Genomic DNA, 23,129 nt, shown 5'->3' with positions numbered 1-23,129 from the left:
GATAGGACTTGCTGATTAGTGCCTGCATTTAGCCATCCAATCAGCAAGCGCAACCCAGGTTCTCAGCCTAAAATGGGCCGGCTCCAAAGTTTTTATTCTTGCTTTTTCAAATAACGATAGCAAGAGAACGAAGAAAATTGATAATAGAAGTAAATTAGAAAGCTGCTTAAAATTGCATGCTCTATCCGAATCATGAAAAAAAAATGTGGGTTTGGTACCCCTTTAAGTAGGCTATTTTTCATTAAAATATAAGTCCCAAGCATTTTTGGCTGTATAGATAGAAATGTCCTGTATATACTACACACATGCACAGGTTTGAAACATACAAGTGTTACAGCCCATGTATTGAAATCAGTACTGTTCTTGGATTTCAGCTGATTACACAAAGCTTCCTAAGGTCTATTGGAACAGTATCATGTTGTTAGTGACTTCTGAAGTTTAATATAAATTAACATCAATATGTTCATGTTCCAGCAACTATGCGCTGTGCCTGAGATCGCCTGCAGTGAGGAGGTGCAGGAATTCCTAGCTCTGAACACTGATGCTCGTATTGCATTTGTTAAGAAACCATTTCTTGTTTCCAGAATTGATAAGGTATATTATCTGATGTGTGTATGATATGTGTAGTGAATATGGTTTTGTACTATAAAGACTTAAATATATAAATGTATTATGTGTGTGTGTATATATATATATATATATATATATATATATATATATATATATGCAGCCAAAAGAAAATGCACTCTCAGGACTTTCATAAACAGGTTACTTTTATTTCTGTAACGTTTTCGGAGGTCTTGCCTCCTTCATCAGCATGAATAAAGTGAAATCAAACAAACTCTTAAATAGTGACATACTCACTCCAAATCATTTCAAACCACTATCTTCACTGGCGCCAAAATTATCGGTGTTGGACCGCATAGTGCGTTCCAAATGTGCTAAGTGGCGGAAGTAGTGCGCCAAACTACTTCCGGTTGTCAAAATTCTGTAGCCGTAAAAAATCGGCTTAATATGTGTTAATGCCATTATTGTAAAACCATTATGGCATATTATCTTAGAAACATAACAAACTCTTAACGTGCAAAAGATTGTGCTATTACACTAAATAGTGATAGTAAGTGTGACAGCCGCTTGTTGCCATGACAACCTAAACAATGCTAGAATGTAACCCTGTTAGAAATACAGGAACAGACTAACAGTAATTATCTTTCAAGGTATATCACAAAGTGTGTCAAAGCAAGCATGCTGCTCGACTACAATATGTGTATTTAAAGAAAGTGTATGTATTGAAAAAAAGGGGAGAGACACTGTGCAGAACACAGACATTCGGTGGCATCAATAAGATACACACTTATTGATCATGTACCCCCACTAGATAGAGGGGGAGACAGAGGTAAAATACTTCTGCAACGGGAGGCACAATGGATGTACCGACTGGGTACCATTTACCCAGGTGGGCTCAACACCACCCCTGACTTCAAGGCTTTGATGTAATGTGGCTATACAGTGTGATACAATCGCAGGGTACGGCACCTAGACTATCATGACTCTGTGGGCCACATGGTCGGCGTGCCTCGTTCTAGGGGTGCTCCTAACCACGTTGGCATACAGCACCAGGGATAGGAGTCTTTGGTATTTCTAATACCTGTGTGGAAGTCGGATAGTGGTTCCTTGGAGTTACCAGTTTTTTACACACATAGCTCAAATAACATTACACATATTCAAAGCTGGACACTAGATCCTCAAGTATGTTAGGAAGAAGAAATAACAACAGAAGAGGACCAATATTGAACATTATAGCATGGAGAATAATTTGATGGTTGAACAACCAGGGTAACATAATGCATATTAAGCATTCGATCCTAAAGGCCACGTTAACCTAGAGGACTAGGGTGTAACAGAAGATACCGAAAAATGCACAGAAATAAACACAGAGCGGGTCATCATATATAAATTCAGAAGTAAATGACCAGGCGCTCTTTATTCTGCATACATGAGAATCATGGACTTTTAGAGCTAAATCTATCCCGAGTGGGATATCGTTGAAGTCAATGGAAAGACCGCTATATCAATTGTTTTTATTTTTATTTGTATTTGTGTTAACTTGTTTGGAGTGTTTTGATAGTGAGTGTATGGGGGCATTGCTAACCACAAGATGGAAGTGGAATATGCTATATATGACCCCCATAGCTTTAGTATGGAAATTAAATATGGTGTAAATATATAACCTCATCACTCAATAAGAAGTATTTGAGTTGTACAAATTCACCAAAAATTTTTTTTATTTTAGGTAAATAAGGTGTTTTGACGGAGGGTATGAATAGCATGCATGTCAATAGCTCATGACAATGGGGAGATCCCAGATAAATGATATTTTTTAGTATGTTAGTCGTTTACACATTGAAGGCAATACATCGGAGGCATACATCTCCATATGAGACTCCTCTATGAATATTGGGTAGACTGGCTTAATATCCTCAATATAAGCTAACACAGCAACATGTATATAGCACAATATAGAAATATAAGAAGAAGAAATGGATAAACCTGAGCACTCAAGATAAACTTATAGGAATTAATTCTTAATTTGAGTAGATGTAGGACTGGGTTATTTTAAAATAAAACATAACTTTTATTATTATTGAGTAAAAAATATATATAGGTGATAAACATTCACTCCGTGTAATGTGTATTAAAAACAATTAAAAAGATGAATGCTGCAGTGCCAAACAATGGCCATACAAAGTATGTCAAGTGGGTAGTTAACAATCACAAGCACTATTAAGTGCTAGGCATAAGCAACAATGCCAATTCAATACCAAAAAAGGGAAGATACACTTCCACAAATTACGATGCTAAGTACAGAGCTCAGTCAATGTGAGCTTGAGTAAACATCACACACTCTGTATATAGTTACACACTAGGATTAGGCTATGAGAAAGTATACCTGAATTATGAATCAAGATAAGACTCAATAACAATGAAAAGGTGTGAGTGTATAAGCTATACTGTTAGCATATATATGTTGCTATAAACAATTATTCCCACGAGAAGTGTGTGCGTGGAGGGTATATCTGGCAGGGGTGTACCACAATATGCTCACGGATTGCACGCAAAACTAATCTAAAAAGAGGAATGACCTCGCACAAATTATCTAGCTAGTGCAATACTGGAGCGGTACTACACCGTGTCAGATTCCCATACTATAAATCATAAATCATTGTGTAAGAAATATAGTCAAACACATTGGCCGACTAAGGAGCTAATGAAATAGAGGAGATGCTTCGTACTAAGTATATAACACAGCGTCAAAGTGTTTCCCAAATAAGCACACACACACACACTAAACAACTGTCAGCATTCAAATGGAGCGCCTGATGCGCATTTCGCCACCTCCGTGGCTTTCTCAAAGGCTAACCCGTCCTTCCTCCACTCGAGCGGTTAAATACCGCTCAGAGCCAATCACGGGTGAGTAATCATACACACCCTCTAACGGCTGGCCTATCACTTGTCATCTACCTGATAGGGTAGAAGTCTGTCACATGACTTATGATGCTGATGTAGATGGGCGCGACTCATCACGCAAATAGACACCAGCTATAGCGAATAGTATTTTAGAGATATAGATTATTCTCATTCGTTTATATGAATTAGTCACCATGTTACCATAGCAATCGGGCATTGTAACTTAGTTCCAATCACGCCAATACTGTTCTATTACCCTATGTTGGGCAGAGAAGAAACTGGCTCATAATTCAGAATAACACACCGGGTATTACGTTGCCTCTATTACTATGATAATGACAGATCTAGAATAATGGCATGAAACAGTAATTTACTTGTTGAGTTATGATACCACATATGGAGTAGTTACGTTTATTGGAGAAACTATTTATACACATTTGTGCAATTTGTTTCTGATATTACTCCAAATCTTATTAACTATAGTCTTTTACAACAGTATCAAAAATAAAGAATTATATATTGAATTAGCTTTCAAATTTTAGATGTAGTAAATAGGCCCAGGATAGCTTTTTTTAAAATTCGCAACGCTTCTCATATCCATAAACTTATAATGGTATAACTGCAAAATGCAAAGTTAAAACTAAATCAACAGTATAATCATTTACAAACCTGTACCGAATAGACTCAGGATATATGTCATACTTTAATAAAAGCTTGTGAATCATATATAATAGTAGTATTAAAGGTATATATAGGGCCAATAATTCAGCCAAAATCACTTCAATTCAAAGGTGTTACATAATGTTCGACCTTATTATGGAGCTTGAGATAAGGAAGTTCTCACATATGTCTGCTACCATATTTAATTATTAGATATGTCATGTTTTTACTCAAATTATATATCCAAAGAATCTTTAGTGTTGTGTTCACTTTTTATTATTAAACCAGAGAGGGATATATATCGTGCAAAAACGTATCATCAGCCTTAGTTCTAAAGCATAGTACTCTTATGGATATCATATTATACACTTTATAGGAAGGAATTATAGCCATCTTGTTCATTAATGCCCACTGGGGCTAAAGTATTTAACCAGAATATCCAGCGGCACTCTGCTTGTAGCAGCATATTTTCTACATTTCCTGCTCTAATCCCAGGTTTAATTACCTGTAATACTGATATCTTCAGTTCAGGTCTTGTACTATGGTTTCTTAGGTAGTGTTTTGCTACTGGGGTTAGATTCTTGCCTTTCTCTTGGTCTTTAAGGCAGTTTTTGATACTACTGATATGCTCACCTAGTCGTATACGTAGCTCCCTAGTAGTAATTCCAATATATCTTTTGCCACATTTGCATAGCAGGCAGTACACAACATTTTTGGTTTTGCAATTTGCAAATCCCAGCATCCGTTTTATGCTTCCTGTTCGTGTCTTATATTCTCTTTCATTAGAGATGTATTGACAAAAACTGCATGTGCCACATGCATATGTTCCGCATATGTATTTATTCGTTATCCTTTTTGTAAAGTGGCTTTTGACCAACAAGCTACCTATCGTAGGTGCTCTTCTCCAGCTTGTCTTTATTCTCTCACCTACATATGGTGATAAATCTTTATCAGATTTGAGAATTCCACTATGTCTATTCAAAATATTAGTGATTTTGTCATGATTGTTATTATAGGTTGTTACAAATCTGACTTCCTTTTCAGCAGTTTGTATCTTCTTTTTAGGAATCAAGAGTGTTTCCCTTGGTGTTCTTTTCGCTCTCTGATAAGCTTTGCGTATTATTTTGCGACTGTATCCTCTATCCTTCAGTCGTAGTTTCAATTCTCTTGCTCTCTCATTAAAGACTTTAAAGTCCGTACAATTTCTCCTTATTCTGAGGAATTCTCCCGTAGGGATAGCATTTTTAGTTCCTCTAGTATGACAACTATCGTATTGGAGAATTGAGTTAGTTGCTGTTTCCTTCCTAAAGAGATCAGTTTTTATGTAATTATTCTCATCTCTGTAAATATTGATGTCCAGAAATTCTACTTTGTTTCTATTTATGTGGTATGTCAGTTTCAGGTTGATGTCATTCTGATTAAGTTTGGTAATAAATTCTTTAAACATCTCTTCACTACCCGTCCATATTATGAAGAGATCATCTATGTATCGACACCACATATTTACATGATCAGTGTATTCTGACATGCTGTCAGTGAAAACATATTCACTCTCCCACCACCCTAAATAGATGTTGGCATAGGTGGGGGCGCAGGATGACCCCATGGCGGTGCCCTGGATTTGTAAGTAGAAATTATCGTTAAACACAAAGTAGTTGTGCGTTAGTACAAATTGTAATAGTTTAATCACAAACTTATTTCTCTCAGATCTGTCGTTGGATTGCATACTTAGAAAGAATTCAACCGCTTTCAACCCGAATTCATGTTTAATAGAAGTATAGAGCGATTCAACATCACAGGTGACTAAGAAAGAATCTTGATCAAGTATTAAATCATTTAATTTGCTCAATACATCCATAGTGTCCCTTGTATAGGACGGTAGTGCCCATACTATCTCTCTTAGATATAGATCCAAGAATTTGCTCCCTTGTTCGCATAGGCTGTTTATGCTAGAGACAATAGGTCTGCCTGGTGGTGATTCCTTATTTTTATGGATTTTAGGCAAAAAGTAGATAGTAGCAATCCTAGGGTTTTTGACTTGTAGGAACGAATATTCCTTAACACTAATTAGATTGTCTGCCTTTGCCTCATTGATCAATTTAAGATAGTCATTCAAGAACTGTGATGTTGGATTGGAAAAAAGGTGCCTATAACATTTACGATCTTTTAGTTGTCTATTGGCTTCAATAATGTACTTGTCTTTCCCCCAAATAACAATGTTGCCTCCTTTGTCCGACGGTTTGATGATTACATCATCCCATGAACTAATTTCTTTTAATGCCTCCTCTTCTTTTTTAGTGATATTTCTTACTTTTGTGTCTGGTAATTCTAAGAAATCATTCATGACCATTCTCAAAAAAACCTCAATTTGTGGTACCTTTGAGGTTGGTGGCATATATTTAGATTTCAGTCTGATTTGTTTGTCAAGAAACTTATCATTTACACTTGTTTCAGTTCCTTCATTTTCATTTAATAATTCAATCAGGATGTCTAGTGTTTGGAGATCAGAAGTCACGTTGTCATCATGGGTACTGTACATCTTCTTTAACACTAATTTTCTACAATAAAGATGTAGATCTTTAATTAAATCAAATTTGTCCAAGGGGGGGGATGGAGAGAAAGATAATCCTCTGGATAAAACAAGGGTTTGTGTTTCTGTAATCATTTTTTGTGTTAGGTTGATGACTTGTAATTTGTTACCATCCCCATTCACCACCTCGGGCGCTTCCCCCAATCCTCTCTTCTCCTGTACCCGTTGTCTGACCTGTACCCCCACCGTGCTCGATCTCGTAGGGTCCTGTTTTCTTTTTTTGCCCCTTCTGGTGGATCTCTCGTATCTTTGTCTAGATGTGTCATATCCCTTCCTAAAAAACTACTCGTACTTGGTCTATTAGTGTTACTTTCAGAATCACTGTCCTCCACCGCCGACGACTCACAATCTGATTGGTGTGTCGTCTTAGGCGGGGGTAGACTATTGGGTGGTCTTCGTCTGGGTTGCTTATCATCCCATGTGAATATCCTTCCTTTTTCAAAGTCTACCATGTCTCTCTTCATCTTAGAGCACTTAGTCTGTATTATCTCTTTCTCTCTCTTATCTAGCTCCTCTCTCATTTCTTTGTATGATTGTTTAAATTTATCTAATGATTCAAATTTTTGTAATTTTACATTGTATTCACTGATTTCTTTGTCCAACTCTGACATGACTTCAGTTTCATAGTCGGATAAAATCGCAACCAAAATTTCGGAGCAGTTGATCAGTGCCTGCTCCCATCTGTCCTTATAACTATCAATGTGAAATGAAAAGGTGGGAAAAAGGCGTACTCTAAGACCTCTAGGTATGATATGTTTCGCCAGGTATTTATCATACGCGCTCTTATTCCAAAAAGAGCGCGTGTGTTTTTTAATCAAATAATTCAGGGATTTTAGACCGTCTTCCCAATTATCTATTATTGTGTCAGGGGTAGTTTCAGTATCACATGCCAGAGCAAAAGTTTTATCTATATCTCTCAGTCTCTGATCTTGTCTATTCTTAAAGTCTTGTGACAGACTGTGTGTCATTTTTGTTATGTATCTTAGTGATTTGGCCAGTTACTTACCTCCCTAGGTAAGTACTTTTGTTAGTTAAGTAGTTCCTCAGAATGCTGTCCTAAACAGCGGATAGATATGAATAGTTTAAGAAATTAAGGAAGAGGAATATTACTGTATTTGTAGTGCTTATACGTTCCCCAACATAATTGAGTCCTATCTATAAGGAGGAAAAATTATCTTTCCTTCATCAAAGTAGTAAAGGAGGGGGGTGCTCAATATCCTGTATTAACATAGAAATATAAGAAGAAGAAATGGATAAACCTGAGCACTCAAGATAAACTTATAGGAATTAATTCTTAATTTGAGTAGATGTAGGACTGGGTTATTTTAAAATAAAACATAACTTTTATTATTATTGAGTAAAAAATATATATAGGTGATAAACATTCACTCCGTGTAATGTGTATTAAAAACAATTAAAAAGATGAATGCTGCAGTGCCAAACAATGGCCATACAAAGTATGTCAAGTGGGTAGTTAACAATCACAAGCACTATTAAGTGCTAGGCATAAGCAACAATGCCAATTCAATACCAAAAAAGGGAAGATACACTTCCACAAATTACGATGCTAAGTACAGAGCTCAGTCAATGTGAGCTTGAGTAAACATCACACACTCTGTATATAGTTACACACTAGGATTAGGCTATGAGAAAGTATACCTGAATTATGAATCAAGATAAGACTCAATAACAATGAAAAGGTGTGAGTGTATAAGCTATACTGTTAGCATATATATGTTGCTATAAACAATTATTCCCACGAGAAGTGTGTGCGTGGAGGGTATATCTGGCAGGGGTGTACCACAATATGCTCACGGATTGCACGCAAAACTAATCTAAAAAGAGGAATGACCTCGCACAAATTATCTAGCTAGTGCAATACTGGAGCGGTACTACACCGTGTCAGATTCCCATACTATAAATCATAAATCATTGTGTAAGAAATATAGTCAAACACATTGGCCGACTAAGGAGCTAATGAAATAGAGGAGATGCTTCGTACTAAGTATATAACACAGCGTCAAAGTGTTTCCCAAATAAGCACACACACACACACTAAACAACTGTCAGCATTCAAATGGAGCGCCTGATGCGCATTTCGCCACCTCCGTGGCTTTCTCAAAGGCTAACCCGTCCTTCCTCCACTCGAGCGGTTAAATACCGCTCAGAGCCAATCACGGGTGAGTAATCATACACACCCTCTAACGGCTGGCCTATCACTTGTCATCTACCTGATAGGGTAGAAGTCTGTCACATGACTTATGATGCTGATGTAGATGGGCGCGACTCATCACGCAAATAGACACCAGCTATAGCGAATAGTATTTTAGAGATATAGATTATTCTCATTCGTTTATATGAATTAGTCACCATGTTACCATAGCAATCGGGCATTGTAACTTAGTTCCAATCACGCCAATACTGTTCTATTACCCTATGTTGGGCAGAGAAGAAACTGGCTCATAATTCAGAATAACACACCGGGTATTACGTTGCCTCTATTACTATGATAATGACAGATCTAGAATAATGGCATGAAACAGTAATTTACTTGTTGAGTTATGATACCACATATGGAGTAGTTACGTTTATTGGAGAAACTATTTATACACATTTGTGCAATTTGTTTCTGATATTACTCCAAATCTTATTAACTATAGTCTTTTACAACAGTATCAAAAATAAAGAATTATATATTGAATTAGCTTTCAAATTTTAGATGTAGTAAATAGGCCCAGGATAGCTTTTTTTAAAATTCGCAACGCTTCTCATATCCATAAACTTATAATGGTATAACTGCAAAATGCAAAGTTAAAACTAAATCAACAGTATAATCATTTACAAACCTGTACCGAATAGACTCAGGATATATGTCATACTTTAATAAAAGCTTGTGAATCATATATAATAGTAGTATTAAAGGTATATATAGGGCCAATAATTCAGCCAAAATCACTTCAATTCAAAGGTGTTACATAATGTTCGACCTTATTATGGAGCTTGAGATAAGGAAGTTCTCACATATGTCTGCTACCATATTTAATTATTAGATATGTCATGTTTTTACATAGAGATGTATTGACAAAAACATATGCATGTGGCACATGCAGTTTTTGTCAATACATCTCTAATGAAAGAGAATATAAGACACGAACAGGAAGCATAAAACGGATGCTGGGATTTGCAAATTGCAAAACCAAAAATGTTGTGTACTGCCTGCTATGCAAATGTGGCAAAAGATATATTGGAATTACTACTAGGGAGCTACGTATACGACTAGGTGAGCATATCAGTAGTATCAAAAACTGCCTTAAAGACCAAGAGAAAGGCAAGAATCTAACCCCAGTAGCAAAACACTACCTAAGAAACCATAGTACAAGACCTGAACTGAAGATATCAGTATTACAGGTAATTAAACCTGGGATTAGAGCAGGAAATGTAGAAAATATGCTGCTACAAGCAGAGTGCCGCTGGATATTCTGGTTAAATACTTTAGCCCCAGTGGGCATTAATGAACAAGATGGCTATAATTCCTTCCTATAAAGTGTATAATATGATATCCATAAGAGTACTATGCTTTAGAACTAAGGCTGATGATACGTTTTTGCACGATATATATCCCTCTCTGGTTTAATAATAAAAAGTGAACACAACACTAAAGATTCTTTGGATATATAATTTGAGTAAAAACATGACATATCTAATAATTAAATATGGTAGCAGACATATGTGAGAACTTCCTTATCTCAAGCTCCATAATAAGGTCGAACATTATGTAACACCTTTGAATTGAAGTGATTTTGGCTGAATTATTGGCCCTATATATACCTTTAATACTACTATTATATATGATTCACAAGCTTTTATTAAAGTATGACATATATCCTGAGTCTATTCGGTACAGGTTTGTAAATGATTATACTGTTGATTTAGTTTTAACTTTGCATTTTGCAGTTATACCATTATAAGTTTATGGATATGAGAAGCGTTGCGAATTTTAAAAAAAGCTATCCTGGGCCTATTTACTACATCTAAAATTTGAAAGCTAATTCAATATATAATTCTTTATTTTTGATACTGTTGTAAAAGACTATAGTTAATAAGATTTGGAGTAATATCAGAAACAAATTGCACAAATGTGTATAAATAGTTTCTCCAATAAACGTAACTACTCCATATGTGGTATCATAACTCAACAAGTAAATTACTGTTTCATGCCATTATTCTAGATCTGTCATTATCATAGTAATAGAGGCAACGTAATACCCGGTGTGTTATTCTGAATTATGAGCCAGTTTCTTCTCTGCCCAACATAGGGTAATAGAACAGTATTGGCGTGATTGGAACTAAGTTACAATGCCCGATTGCTATGGTAACATGGTGACTAATTCATATAAACGAATGAGAATAATCTATATCTCTAAAATACTATTCGCTATAGCTGGTGTCTATTTGCGTGATGAGTCGCGCCCATCTACATCAGCATCATAAGTCATGTGACAGACTTCTACCCTATCAGGTAGATGACAAGTGATAGGCCAGCCGTTAGAGGGTGTGTATGATTACTCACCCGTGATTGGCTCTGAGCGGTATTTAACCGCTCGAGTGGAGGAAGGACGGGTTAGCCTTTGAGAAAGCCACGGAGGTGGCGAAATGCGCATCAGGCGCTCCATTTGAATGCTGACAGTTGTTTAGTGTGTGTGTGTGTGCTTATTTGGGAAACACTTTGACGCTGTGTTATATACTTAGTACGAAGCATCTCCTCTATTTCATTAGCTCCTTAGTCGGCCAATGTGTTTGACTATATTTCTTACACAATGATTTATGATTTATAGTATGGGAATCTGACACGGTGTAGTACCGCTCCAGTATTGCACTAGCTAGATAATTTGTGCGAGGTCATTCCTCTTTTTAGATTAGTTTTGCGTGCAATCCGTGAGCATATTGTGGTACACCCCTGCCAGATATACCCTCCACGCACACACTTCTCGTGGGAATAATTGTTTATAGCAACATATATATGCTAACAGTATAGCTTATACACTCACACCTTTTCATTGTTATTGAGTCTTATCTTGATTCATAATTCAGGTATACTTTCTCATAGCCTAATCCTAGTGTGTAACTATATACAGAGTGTGTGATGTTTACTCAAGCTCACATTGACTGAGCTCTGTACTTAGCATCGTAATTTGTGGAAGTGTATCTTCCCTTTTTTGGTATTGAATTGGCATTGTTGCTTATGCCTAGCACTTAATAGTGCTTGTGATTGTTAACTACCCACTTGACATACTTTGTATGGCCATTGTTTGGCACTGCAGCATTCATCTTTTTAATTGTTTTTAATACACATTACACGGAGTGAATGTTTATCACCTATATATATTTTTTACTCAATAATAATAAAAGTTATGTTTTATTTTAAAATAACCCAGTCCTACATCTACTCAAATTAAGAATTAATTCCTATAAGTTTATCTTGAGTGCTCAGGTTTATCCATTTCTTCTTCTTATATTTCTATGTTAATACAGGATATTGAGCACCCCCCTCCTTTACTACTTTGATGAAGGAAAGATAATTTTTCCTCCTTATAGATAGGACTCAATTATGTTGGGGAACGTATAAGCACTACAAATACAGTAATATTCCTCTTCCTTAATTTCTTAAACTATTCATATCTATCCGCTGTTTAGGACAGCATTCTGAGGAACTACTTAACTAACAAAAGTACTTACCTAGGGAGGTAAGTAACTGGCCAAATCACTAAGATACATAACAAAAATGACACACAGTCTGTCACAAGACTTTAAGAATAGACAAGATCAGAGACTGAGAGATATAGATAAAACTTTTGCTCTGGCATGTGATACTGAAACTACCCCTGACACAATAATAGATAATTGGGAAGACGGTCTAAAATCCCTGAATTATTTGATTAAAAAACACACGCGCTCTTTTTGGAATAAGAGCGCGTATGATAAATACCTGGCGAAACATATCATACCTAGAGGTCTTAGAGTACGCCTTTTTCCCACCTTTTCATTTCACATTGATAGTTATAAGGACAGATGGGAGCAGGCACTGATCAACTGCTCCGAAATTTTGGTTGCGATTTTATCCGACTATGAAACTGAAGTCATGTCAGAGTTGGACAAAGAAATCAGTGAATACAATGTAAAATTACAAAAATTTGAATCATTAGATAAATTTAAACAATCATACAAAGAAATGAGAGAGGAGCTAGATAAGAGAGAGAAAGAGATAATACAGACTAAGTGCTCTAAGATGAAGAGAGACATGGTAGACTTTGAAAAAGGAAGGATATTCACATGGGATGATAAGCAACCCAGACGAAGACCACCCAATAGTCTACCCCCGCCTAAGACGACACACCAATCAGATTGTGAGTCGTCGGCGGTGGAGGACAGTGATTCTGAAAGTAACACTAATAGACCAAGTACGAGTAGTTTTTTAGGAAGGGATATGACACATCTAGACAAAGATACGAGAGATCCACCAGAAGGGGCAAAAAAAGAAAACAGGACCCTACGAGATCGAGCACGGTGGGGGTACAGGTCAGACAACGGGTACAGGAGAAGAGAGGATTGGGGGAAGCGCCCGAGGTGGTGAATGGGGATGGTAACAAATTACAAGTCATCAACCTAACACAAAAAATGATTACAGAAACACAAACCCTTGTTTTATCCAGAGGATTATCTTTCTCTCCATCCCCCCCCTTGGACAAATTTGATTTAATTAAAGATCTACATCTTTATTGTAGAAAATTAGTGTTAAAGAAGATGTACAGTACCCATGATGACAACGTGACTTCTGATCTCCAAACACTAGACATCCTGATTGAATTATTAAATGAAAATGAAGGAACTGAAACAAGTGTAAATGATAAGTTTCTTGACAAACAAATCAGACTGAAATCTAAATATATGCCACCAACCTCAAAGGTACCACAAATTGAGGTTTTTTTGAGAATGGTCATGAATGATTTCTTAGAATTACCAGACACAAAAGTAAGAAATATCACTAAAAAAGAAGAGGAGGCATTAAAAGAAATTAGTTCATGGGATGATGTAATCATCAAACCGTCGGACAAAGGAGGCAACATTGTTATTTGGGGGAAAGACAAATACATTATTGAAGCCAATAGACAACTAAAAGATCGTAAATGTTATAGGCACCTTTTTTCCAATCCAACATCACAGTTCTTGAATGACTATCTTAAATTGATCAATGAGGCAAAGGCAGACAATCTAATTAGTGTTAAGGAATATTCGTTCCTACAAGTCAAAAACCCTAGGATTGCTACTATCTACTTTTTGCCTAAAATCCATAAAAATAAGGAATCACCACCAGGCAGACCTATTGTCTCTAGCATAAACAGCCTATGCGAACAAGGGAGCAAATTCTTGGATCTATATCTAAGAGAGATAGTATGGGCACTACCGTCCTATACAAGGGACACTATGGATGTATTGAGCAAATTAAATGATTTAATACTTGATCAAGATTCTTTCTTAGTCACCTGTGATGTTGAATCGCTCTATACTTCTATTAAACATGAATTCGGGTTGAAAGCGGTTGAATTCTTTCTAAGTATGCAATCCAACGACAGATCTGAGAGAAATAAGTTTGTGATTAAACTATTACAATTTGTACTAACGCACAACTACTTTGTGTTTAACGATAATTTCTACTTACAAATCCAGGGCACCGCCATGGGGTCATCCTGCGCCCCCACCTATGCCAACATCTATTTAGGGTGGTGGGAGAGTGAATATGTTTTCACTGACAGCATGTCAGAATACACTGATCATGTAAATATGTGGTGTCGATACATAGATGATCTCTTCATAATATGGACGGGTAGTGAAGAGATGTTTAAAGAATTTATTACCAAACTTAATCAGAATGACATCAACCTGAAACTGACATACCACATAAATAGAAACAAAGTAGAATTTCTGGACATCAATATTTACAGAGATGAGAATAATTACATAAAAACTGATCTCTTTAGGAAGGAAACAGCAACTAACTCAATTCTCCAATACGATAGTTGTCATACTAGAGGAACTAAAAATGCTATCCCTACGGGAGAATTCCTCAGAATAAGGAGAAATTGTACGGACTTTAAAGTCTTTAATGAGAGAGCAAGAGAATTGAAACTACGACTGAAGGATAGAGGATACAGTCGCAAAATAATACGCAAAGCTTATCAGAGAGCGAAAAGAACACCAAGGGAAACACTCTTGATTCCTAAAAAGAAGATACAAACTGCTGAAAAGGAAGTCAGATTTGTAACAACCTATAATAACAATCATGACAAAATCACTAATATTTTGAATAGACATAGTGGAATTCTCAAATCTGATAAAGATTTATCACCATATGTAGGTGAGAGAATAAAGACAAGCTGGAGAAGAGCACCTACGATAGGTAGCTTGTTGGTCAAAAGCCACTTTACAAAAAGGATAACGAATAAATACATATGCGGAACATATGCATGTGGCACATGCAGTTTTTGTCAATACATCTCTAATGAAAGAGAATATAAGACACGAACAGGAAGCATAAAACGGATGCTGGGATTTGCAAATTGCAAAACCAAAAATGTTGTGTACTGCCTGCTATGCAAATGTGGCAAAAGATATATTGGAATTACTACTAGGGAGCTACGTATACGACTAGGTGAGCATATCAGTAGTATCAAAAACTGCCTTAAAGACCAAGAGAAAGGCAAGAATCTAACCCCAGTAGCAAAACACTACCTAAGAAACCATAGTACAAGACCTGAACTGAAGATATCAGTATTACAGGTAATTAAACCTGGGATTAGAGCAGGAAATGTAGAAAATATGCTGCTACAAGCAGAGTGCCGCTGGATATTCTGGTTAAATACTTTAGCCCCAGTGGGCATTAATGAACAAGATGGCTATAATTCCTTCCTATAAAGTGTATAATATGATATCCATAAGAGTACTATGCTTTAGAACTAAGGCTGATGATACGTTTTTGCACGATATATATCCCTCTCTGGTTTAATAATAAAAAGTGAACACAACACTAAAGATTCTTTGGATATATAATTTGAGTAAAAACATGACATATCTAATAATTAAATATGGTAGCAGACATATGTGAGAACTTCCTTATCTCAAGCTCCATAATAAGGTCGAACATTATGTAACACCTTTGAATTGAAGTGATTTTGGCTGAATTATTGGCCCTATATATACCTTTAATACTACTATTATATATGATTCACAAGCTTTTATTAAAGTATGACATATATCCTGAGTCTATTCGGTACAGGTTTGTAAATGATTATACTGTTGATTTAGTTTTAACTTTGCATTTTGCAGTTATACCATTATAAGTTTATGGATATGAGAAGCGTTGCGAATTTTAAAAAAAGCTATCCTGGGCCTATTTACTACATCTAAAATTTGAAAGCTAATTCAATATATAATTCTTTATTTTTGATACTGTTGTAAAAGACTATAGTTAATAAGATTTGGAGTAATATCAGAAACAAATTGCACAAATGTGTATAAATAGTTTCTCCAATAAACGTAACTACTCCATATGTGGTATCATAACTCAACAAGTAAATTACTGTTTCATGCCATTATTCTAGATCTGTCATTATCATAGTAATAGAGGCAACGTAATACCCGGTGTGTTATTCTGAATTATGAGCCAGTTTCTTCTCTGCCCAACATAGGGTAATAGAACAGTATTGGCGTGATTGGAACTAAGTTACAATGCCCGATTGCTATGGTAACATGGTGACTAATTCATATAAACGAATGAGAATAATCTATATCTCTAAAATACTATTCGCTATAGCTGGTGTCTATTTGCGTGATGAGTCGCGCCCATCTACATCAGCATCATAAGTCATGTGACAGACTTCTACCCTATCAGGTAGATGACAAGTGATAGGCCAGCCGTTAGAGGGTGTGTATGATTACTCACCCGTGATTGGCTCTGAGCGGTATTTAACCGCTCGAGTGGAGGAAGGACGGGTTAGCCTTTGAGAAAGCCACGGAGGTGGCGAAATGCGCATCAGGCGCTCCATTTGAATGCTGACAGTTGTTTAGTGTGTGTGTGTGTGCTTATTTGGGAAACACTTTGACGCTGTGTTATATACTTAGTACGAAGCATCTCCTCTATTTCATTAGCTCCTTAGTCGGCCAATGTGTTTGACTATATTTCTTACACAATGATTTATGATTTATAGTATGGGAATCTGACACGGTGTAGTACCGCTCCAGTATTGCACTAGCTAGATAATTTGTGCGAGGTCATTCCTCTTTTTAGATTAGTTTTGCGTGCAATCCGTGAGCATATTGTGGTACACCCCTGCCAGATATACCCTCCACGCACACACTTCTCGTGGGAATAATTGTTTATAGCAACATATATATGCTAACAGTATAGCTTATACACTCACACCTTTTCATTGTTATTGAGTCTTATCTTGATTCATAATTCAGGTATACTTTCTCATAGCCTAATCCTAGTGTGTAACTATATACAGAGTGTGTGATGTTTACTCAAGCTCACATTGACTGAGCTCTGTACTTAGCATCGTAATTTGTGGAAGTGTATCTTCCCTTTTTTGGTATTGAATTGGCATTGTTGCTTATGCCTAGCACTTAATAGTGCTTGTGATTGTTAACTACCCACTTGACATACTTTGTATGGCCATTGTTTGGCACTGCAGCATTCATCTTTTTAATTGTTTTTAATACACATTACACGGAGTGAATGTTTATCACCTATATATATTTTTTACTCAATAATAATAAAAGTTATGTTTTATTTTAAAATAACCCAGTCCTACATCTACTCAAATTAAGAATTAATTCCTATAAGTTTATCTTGAGTGCTCAGGTTTATCCATTTCTTCTTCTTATATTTCTATGTTAATACAGGATATTGAGCACCCCCCTCCTTTACTACTTTGATGAAGGAAAGATAATTTTTCCTCCTTATAGATAGGACTCAATTATGTTGGGGAACGTATAAGCACTACAAATACAGTAATATTCCTCTTCCTTAATTTCTTAAACTATTCATATAGCACAATATGCCAGCTGGCGCGACTCATAAGTAGACCTTTTCATCCCCTTTTTTTCAATACATACACTTTCTTTAAATACACATATTGTAGTCGAGCAGCATGCTTGCTTTGACACACTTTGTGATATACCTTGAAAGATAATTACTGTTAGTCTGTTCCTGTATTTCTAACAGGGTTACATTCTAGCATTGTTTAGGTTGTCATGGCAACAAGCGGCTGTCACACTTACTATCACTATTTAGTGTAATAGCACAATCTTTTGCACGTTAAGAGTTTGTTATGTTTCTAAGATAATATGCCATAATGGTTTTACAATAATGGCATTAACACATATTAAGCCGATTTTTTACGGCTACAGAATTTTGACAACCAGAAGTAGTTTGGCGCACTACTTCCGCCACTTAGCACATTTGGAACGCACTATGCGGTCCAACACCGATAATTTTGGCGCCAGTGAAGATAGTGGTTTGAAATGATTTGGAGTGAGTATGTCACTATTTAAGAGTTTGTTTGATTTCACTTTATTCATGCTGATGAAGGAGGCAAGACCTCCGAAAACGTTACAGAAATAAAAGTAACCTGTTTATGAAAGTCCTGAGAGTGCATTTTCTTTTGGCTGCATATCTTCTACAAATTTGCACCCAGGCAGTTTTCCTTTGTGGGCGAGTTCTGGTGTTTTGGATACCTATATATATATATATATATATATATATATATATATATGTGTGTGTGTGTGTGTGTATGTGTTTATATGGAATGTGTGTGTGTATTTATTTATATATATATATATATATATATATTTATTTATATGATGTGTATATATATATATATATATATATATATATATATATATATATATATGTACATACACGTGTATTTGTGTTTAAATGATATGTGTGTGTGTATATATGTATATACATATGTATTTATGTGTTTATGTGATATGTCTGTGTGTATATGTATATTCATGTGAATTTATGTGTTTATATGATATGTCTGTATGTATATATGTATATACATGTGTATTTATGTATTTATATGGAATGTGTGTGTATATATGTATATACACATGTATTTATGTGTTTATATGATATGTCTGTGTGTGTATATGTATATGCATGTGTATTTATGTGTTTATATGGAATGTGTGTGTGTATATATGTATATACATGTGTATTTATGTGTGTGTGTGTGTGTGTGTGTGTGTGTATGCAGTATCTCACAAAAGTGAGTACACCCCTCACATTTTTGTAAATATTTTATTATATCTTTTCATGTGACAACACTGAAGAAATGACACTTTGCTACAATGTAATGTAGTGAGTGTACAGCCTGTATAACAGTGTAAATTGGCTGTCCCCTCAAAATAACTCAACACACAGCCATTAATGTCTAAACCATTGGCAACAAAAGTGAGTACACCCTTAAGTGGAAATGTCCAAATTGGGCCCAAAGTGTCAATATTTTGTGTGACCACCATTATTTTAAAACACTGCCTTAACCCTTTTGGGCATGGAGTTCACCAGAGATTCACAGGTTGCCACTGGGGTCTTCTTCCACTCCTCCATGACGACATCACGGAGCGCTCCCCCACCTTCCATTTGAGAATTCCCCACAGATGCTCAATAGGGTTTAGGTCTGGAGACATGCTTGACCAGTCCATCACCTTTAGCCTCAGCTTCTTTAGCAAGGCAGTGGTCGTCTTGGAGGTGTGTTTGGGGTCGTTATCATGTTGGAATACTGCCCTGCGGCCCAGTCTCTGAAGGGAGGGGATCATGCTCTGCTTCAGTATGTCACAGTACATATTGGCATTCATGCTTCCCTCAATGAACTGTAGCTTTCCAGTGCTGGCAGCACTCATGCAGGCCCAGATCATGATACTCCCACCACCATGCTTGACTGTAGGCAAAACACACTTGTCTTTGTTCTCCTCACCTGGTTGCCACCACACACGCTTGACACCATCTGAACCAAATAAGTTTATCTTGGTCTCATCGAACCACAGGACATGGTTCCAGTAATCCATGTCCTTAGTCTGCTTGTCTTCAGCAAACTGTTTGCAAGCTTTCTTGTGCATCATCTTTAGAAGAGGCTTCCTTCTGGGACAACAGCCATGCAGACCAATTTGATGCAGTGTGTGGTGTATGGTCTGAGCGCTGATAGGCTGACCCCCCACCCCTCGAACCTCTGCTGCAATACTGGCAGCACTCATACGTCTATTTCCCAAAGACAAACCTCTGTTGCAGGGTCTTGGCAATCTTCTTATAGCCTAGGCCATCTTTATGTAGAGCAACAATTCTTTTTTTCAGATCCCCAGAGAGTTCTTTGTCATGAGGTGCCATGTTGAACTTCCAGTAACCAGTATGAGAGAGTGTGAGAGTGATAACACCAAATGTAACACACCTGCTCCCCATTCACACCTGAGACCTTGTAACACTAACGAGTCACATGACACCGGGAGGGAAAATGGCTAATTGGGCCTAATTTGGACATTTCCACTTAAGGGTGTACTCACTTTTGTTGCCAACGGTTTAGACATTAATGGCTGTGTGTTGAGTTATTTTGAGGGGACAGCAAATTTACACTACTATTCAGGCTGTACACTCACTACTTTACATTGTAGCAAAGTGTAATTTCTTCAGTGTTGTCACATGAAAAGATATAATAAAATATTTACAAAAATGTGAGGGGTGTAGTCACTTTTGTGAGATACTGTATGTATATATATGTGTATTTATGTGTGTATATGGAATTTGTGTGTATATATGTATATACATGTGTATTTATGTGTGTATATGATATGTCTGTGTGTGTATATGTATATACATGTGTATTTATGTGTTTATATGGAATGTGTGTGTGTATATATTTATATACATGTGTATTTATGTGTTTATGATGTGTGGGTGTGTATATATGTATATACACATGTATTTATGTGTTTATATGATATGTCTGTGTGTATGTATATACATGTGTATTTATGTGTTTATATAATTTGTCTTTGTATATATGTATATACATGTGTATTTATGTGTTTATATGATATGTCTGTGTTTATATATGTATATACATGTGTATTTATGTGTTAAATGGTATATGTATATACATGTGTATTTATGTGTTAAATGGTATATGTATATACATGTGTATTTATGTGTTTATATGATATGTCTGTGTGTATGTATATACATGTGTATTTATGTGTTTATATAATTTGTCTTTGTATATATGTATATACATGTGTATTTATGTGTTTATATGATATGTCTGTGTTTATATATGTATATACATGTGTATTTATGTGTTAAATGGTATATGTATATACATGTGTATTTATGTGTTAAATGGTATATGTGTTTATATGTTTTATGTGTGTGTATATATATATATATGTATTTATGTGTTTATATATGTATACTTTAAAAAAAATATTTAGCGCACAACTTGTAATCTGTCTCATAGAGTTGTAGGGTCGCTAGTGATTGTTTTCTCTATAATGATCCTTTAGTATAAGTATACTAAGCACCTGCCACTTTGGTTCTGGTGTTAGTATCCAGTCATTTCACAAGGAAATCTTCCTCTATTGAAAAGGACTTAAGTCAAATTTTTACTTTCATAGTTCAATTTACTTTTGATGTCAAATTAACCTATTTTTGTTGGTTTCCTTTGTTGAAACTTAGCTCCTTTCTATGTGGGCATACTTAGGTAGGCTCAGTATTGTGCACGCGTCAAGCACTGTGTCTGACTTCCACATCCTGAGAGTTTAACCAAAAAGTCCTCGCTGTTGTATTTTTGCACACAGCTTGTCTTGTAATATACTTTATTGTGAAAAAAATACCTCTTACAGTTAACCCTTTGACTGTATTGCTGCTCAAATCCATCAGGTCTGTGTGCTTTTACATTTTTTGGACCGTGTCGTAAAGCATTCATCATCCAATTTTTATTAAGGTCTATAATGTCTTCAGTTTTGAATAATAACAAAATATCTGAATATATTGAAACTGTCAGTAACAATTATTAGTAACACTTTTTGTTGTGTGTGTCAGATTTGGGATATAGAAACTGAGAATATTCTATTACATTAATGCCTTGTATTTTATACCAGATTGTTGTAAACGCTATTGTGGACACTCTGAAAACAGCGTTCCCGCGATCTGAACCACAGAGTCCCACCGATGAGCTGAGCGAAAATGAGGTGGACGGCAAATCTCAGAATGACAGTAAAAAAAGTGCTAAGTGAGTCGCCCGAATCCCCTAAACCCATTTTACAGACTATATTGTGTTCTCTGTATATTTTATTATAAAATATCATCTGTTTCTAGTACAGACCTACATGCAAAAACTGTTTTCTTCTTGACGCTTTTGAGCACTCTCTGGGTATAATGAAAAGCAGTAGAAATCAGAATTGCAGAGCATAAAATCCGAGGATTAGTATAACATGCTGTGATGAGGTTAACTTGTTTGATAAAGATTTTATTTAATATAATAATGTTAAAGTGCTTTCAAACACCCACATTTTTTTCATTCTTTTAACCCCCTGTTTGTCAAGGAGTTGTTTATTGCTTTGCTTTTAAACTAGTATATAGGAGAGAACCTAGTTAGTACCTAGAAAAGTTATACGATTTTTGTTTAATACTGTATCTACCACGTTCCCTGCATTTAAGCTAATGACCTTTCTTATGTTGCGCGCAGAGGTGATCAGCTTAGTTTTGCTGCCTTTTTTTATTTAATGTTCCACTTTGTGACTCAAATTAAAATAAAGTGCTTTGCACTCTGAGGTGTTAAGGATACACAAAAGTCAAACTAAAAGTATAATTGCATCGAAGCTCCCTTAAAAGGATAGAAAGGTCAAAAATCAAATGTGCGTGGGTTCATTTCAATTCGAAATAGAAGCAATTTTACAATATACTGCTATTATCAAAAATGCTTCTAATAAAAGTTATTAAAAAAAATGTATGCGGCATACGCAGATATCCTGTGAAGGTCTATGCACCAGTATTAAACAATGCACCTTCCCAGAGAGCTGACAGTGATGTCTATTGTTTCTCAGACAAGCCACTGCTGATTCTCTGAGAAGGTGTTTGAATACCGGTGCACCGGCCCTCACTGCACGTTTGCTGCAGACAAACCATAAAAACTTTTACTAGAAACATTTTGTTAATGAAAGTATTTTGCAAAAATGCTTCTATTGTTTTATTGAAATGCACCTATACACATTCCATTTTTGACTTTTCTATCCCTTTAATAAAGGGACAGTCAACACTTCCGTTAACATTATTTGAGATAGAAATATAAGAACC

At 35.9% G+C, this 23,129-nt stretch overlaps 1 protein-coding gene across 1 annotated transcript in view; it reads left to right on the top strand.

Moving 5' to 3' along the window:
• Window positions 1-23,129, top strand: part of SNX19 (sorting nexin 19) — a 212,328-nt gene that overhangs the window by 101,637 nt on the left and 87,562 nt on the right. The window contains exons 5-6 of the mRNA XM_053691505.1: window positions 475-594; window positions 21,935-22,065. Coding sequence (XP_053547480.1) covers window positions 475-594; window positions 21,935-22,065 — 251 coding nt within the window. The remainder of the gene's footprint in view (window positions 1-474; window positions 595-21,934; window positions 22,066-23,129) is intronic.

Source organism: Bombina bombina, chromosome 8, assembly GCF_027579735.1.
Source record: "Bombina bombina isolate aBomBom1 chromosome 8, aBomBom1.pri, whole genome shotgun sequence".
Classification (NCBI taxonomy): Eukaryota; Metazoa; Chordata; class Amphibia; order Anura; family Bombinatoridae; genus Bombina; species Bombina bombina.
This window is presented reverse-complemented; position numbering and strand designations above follow the sequence as displayed.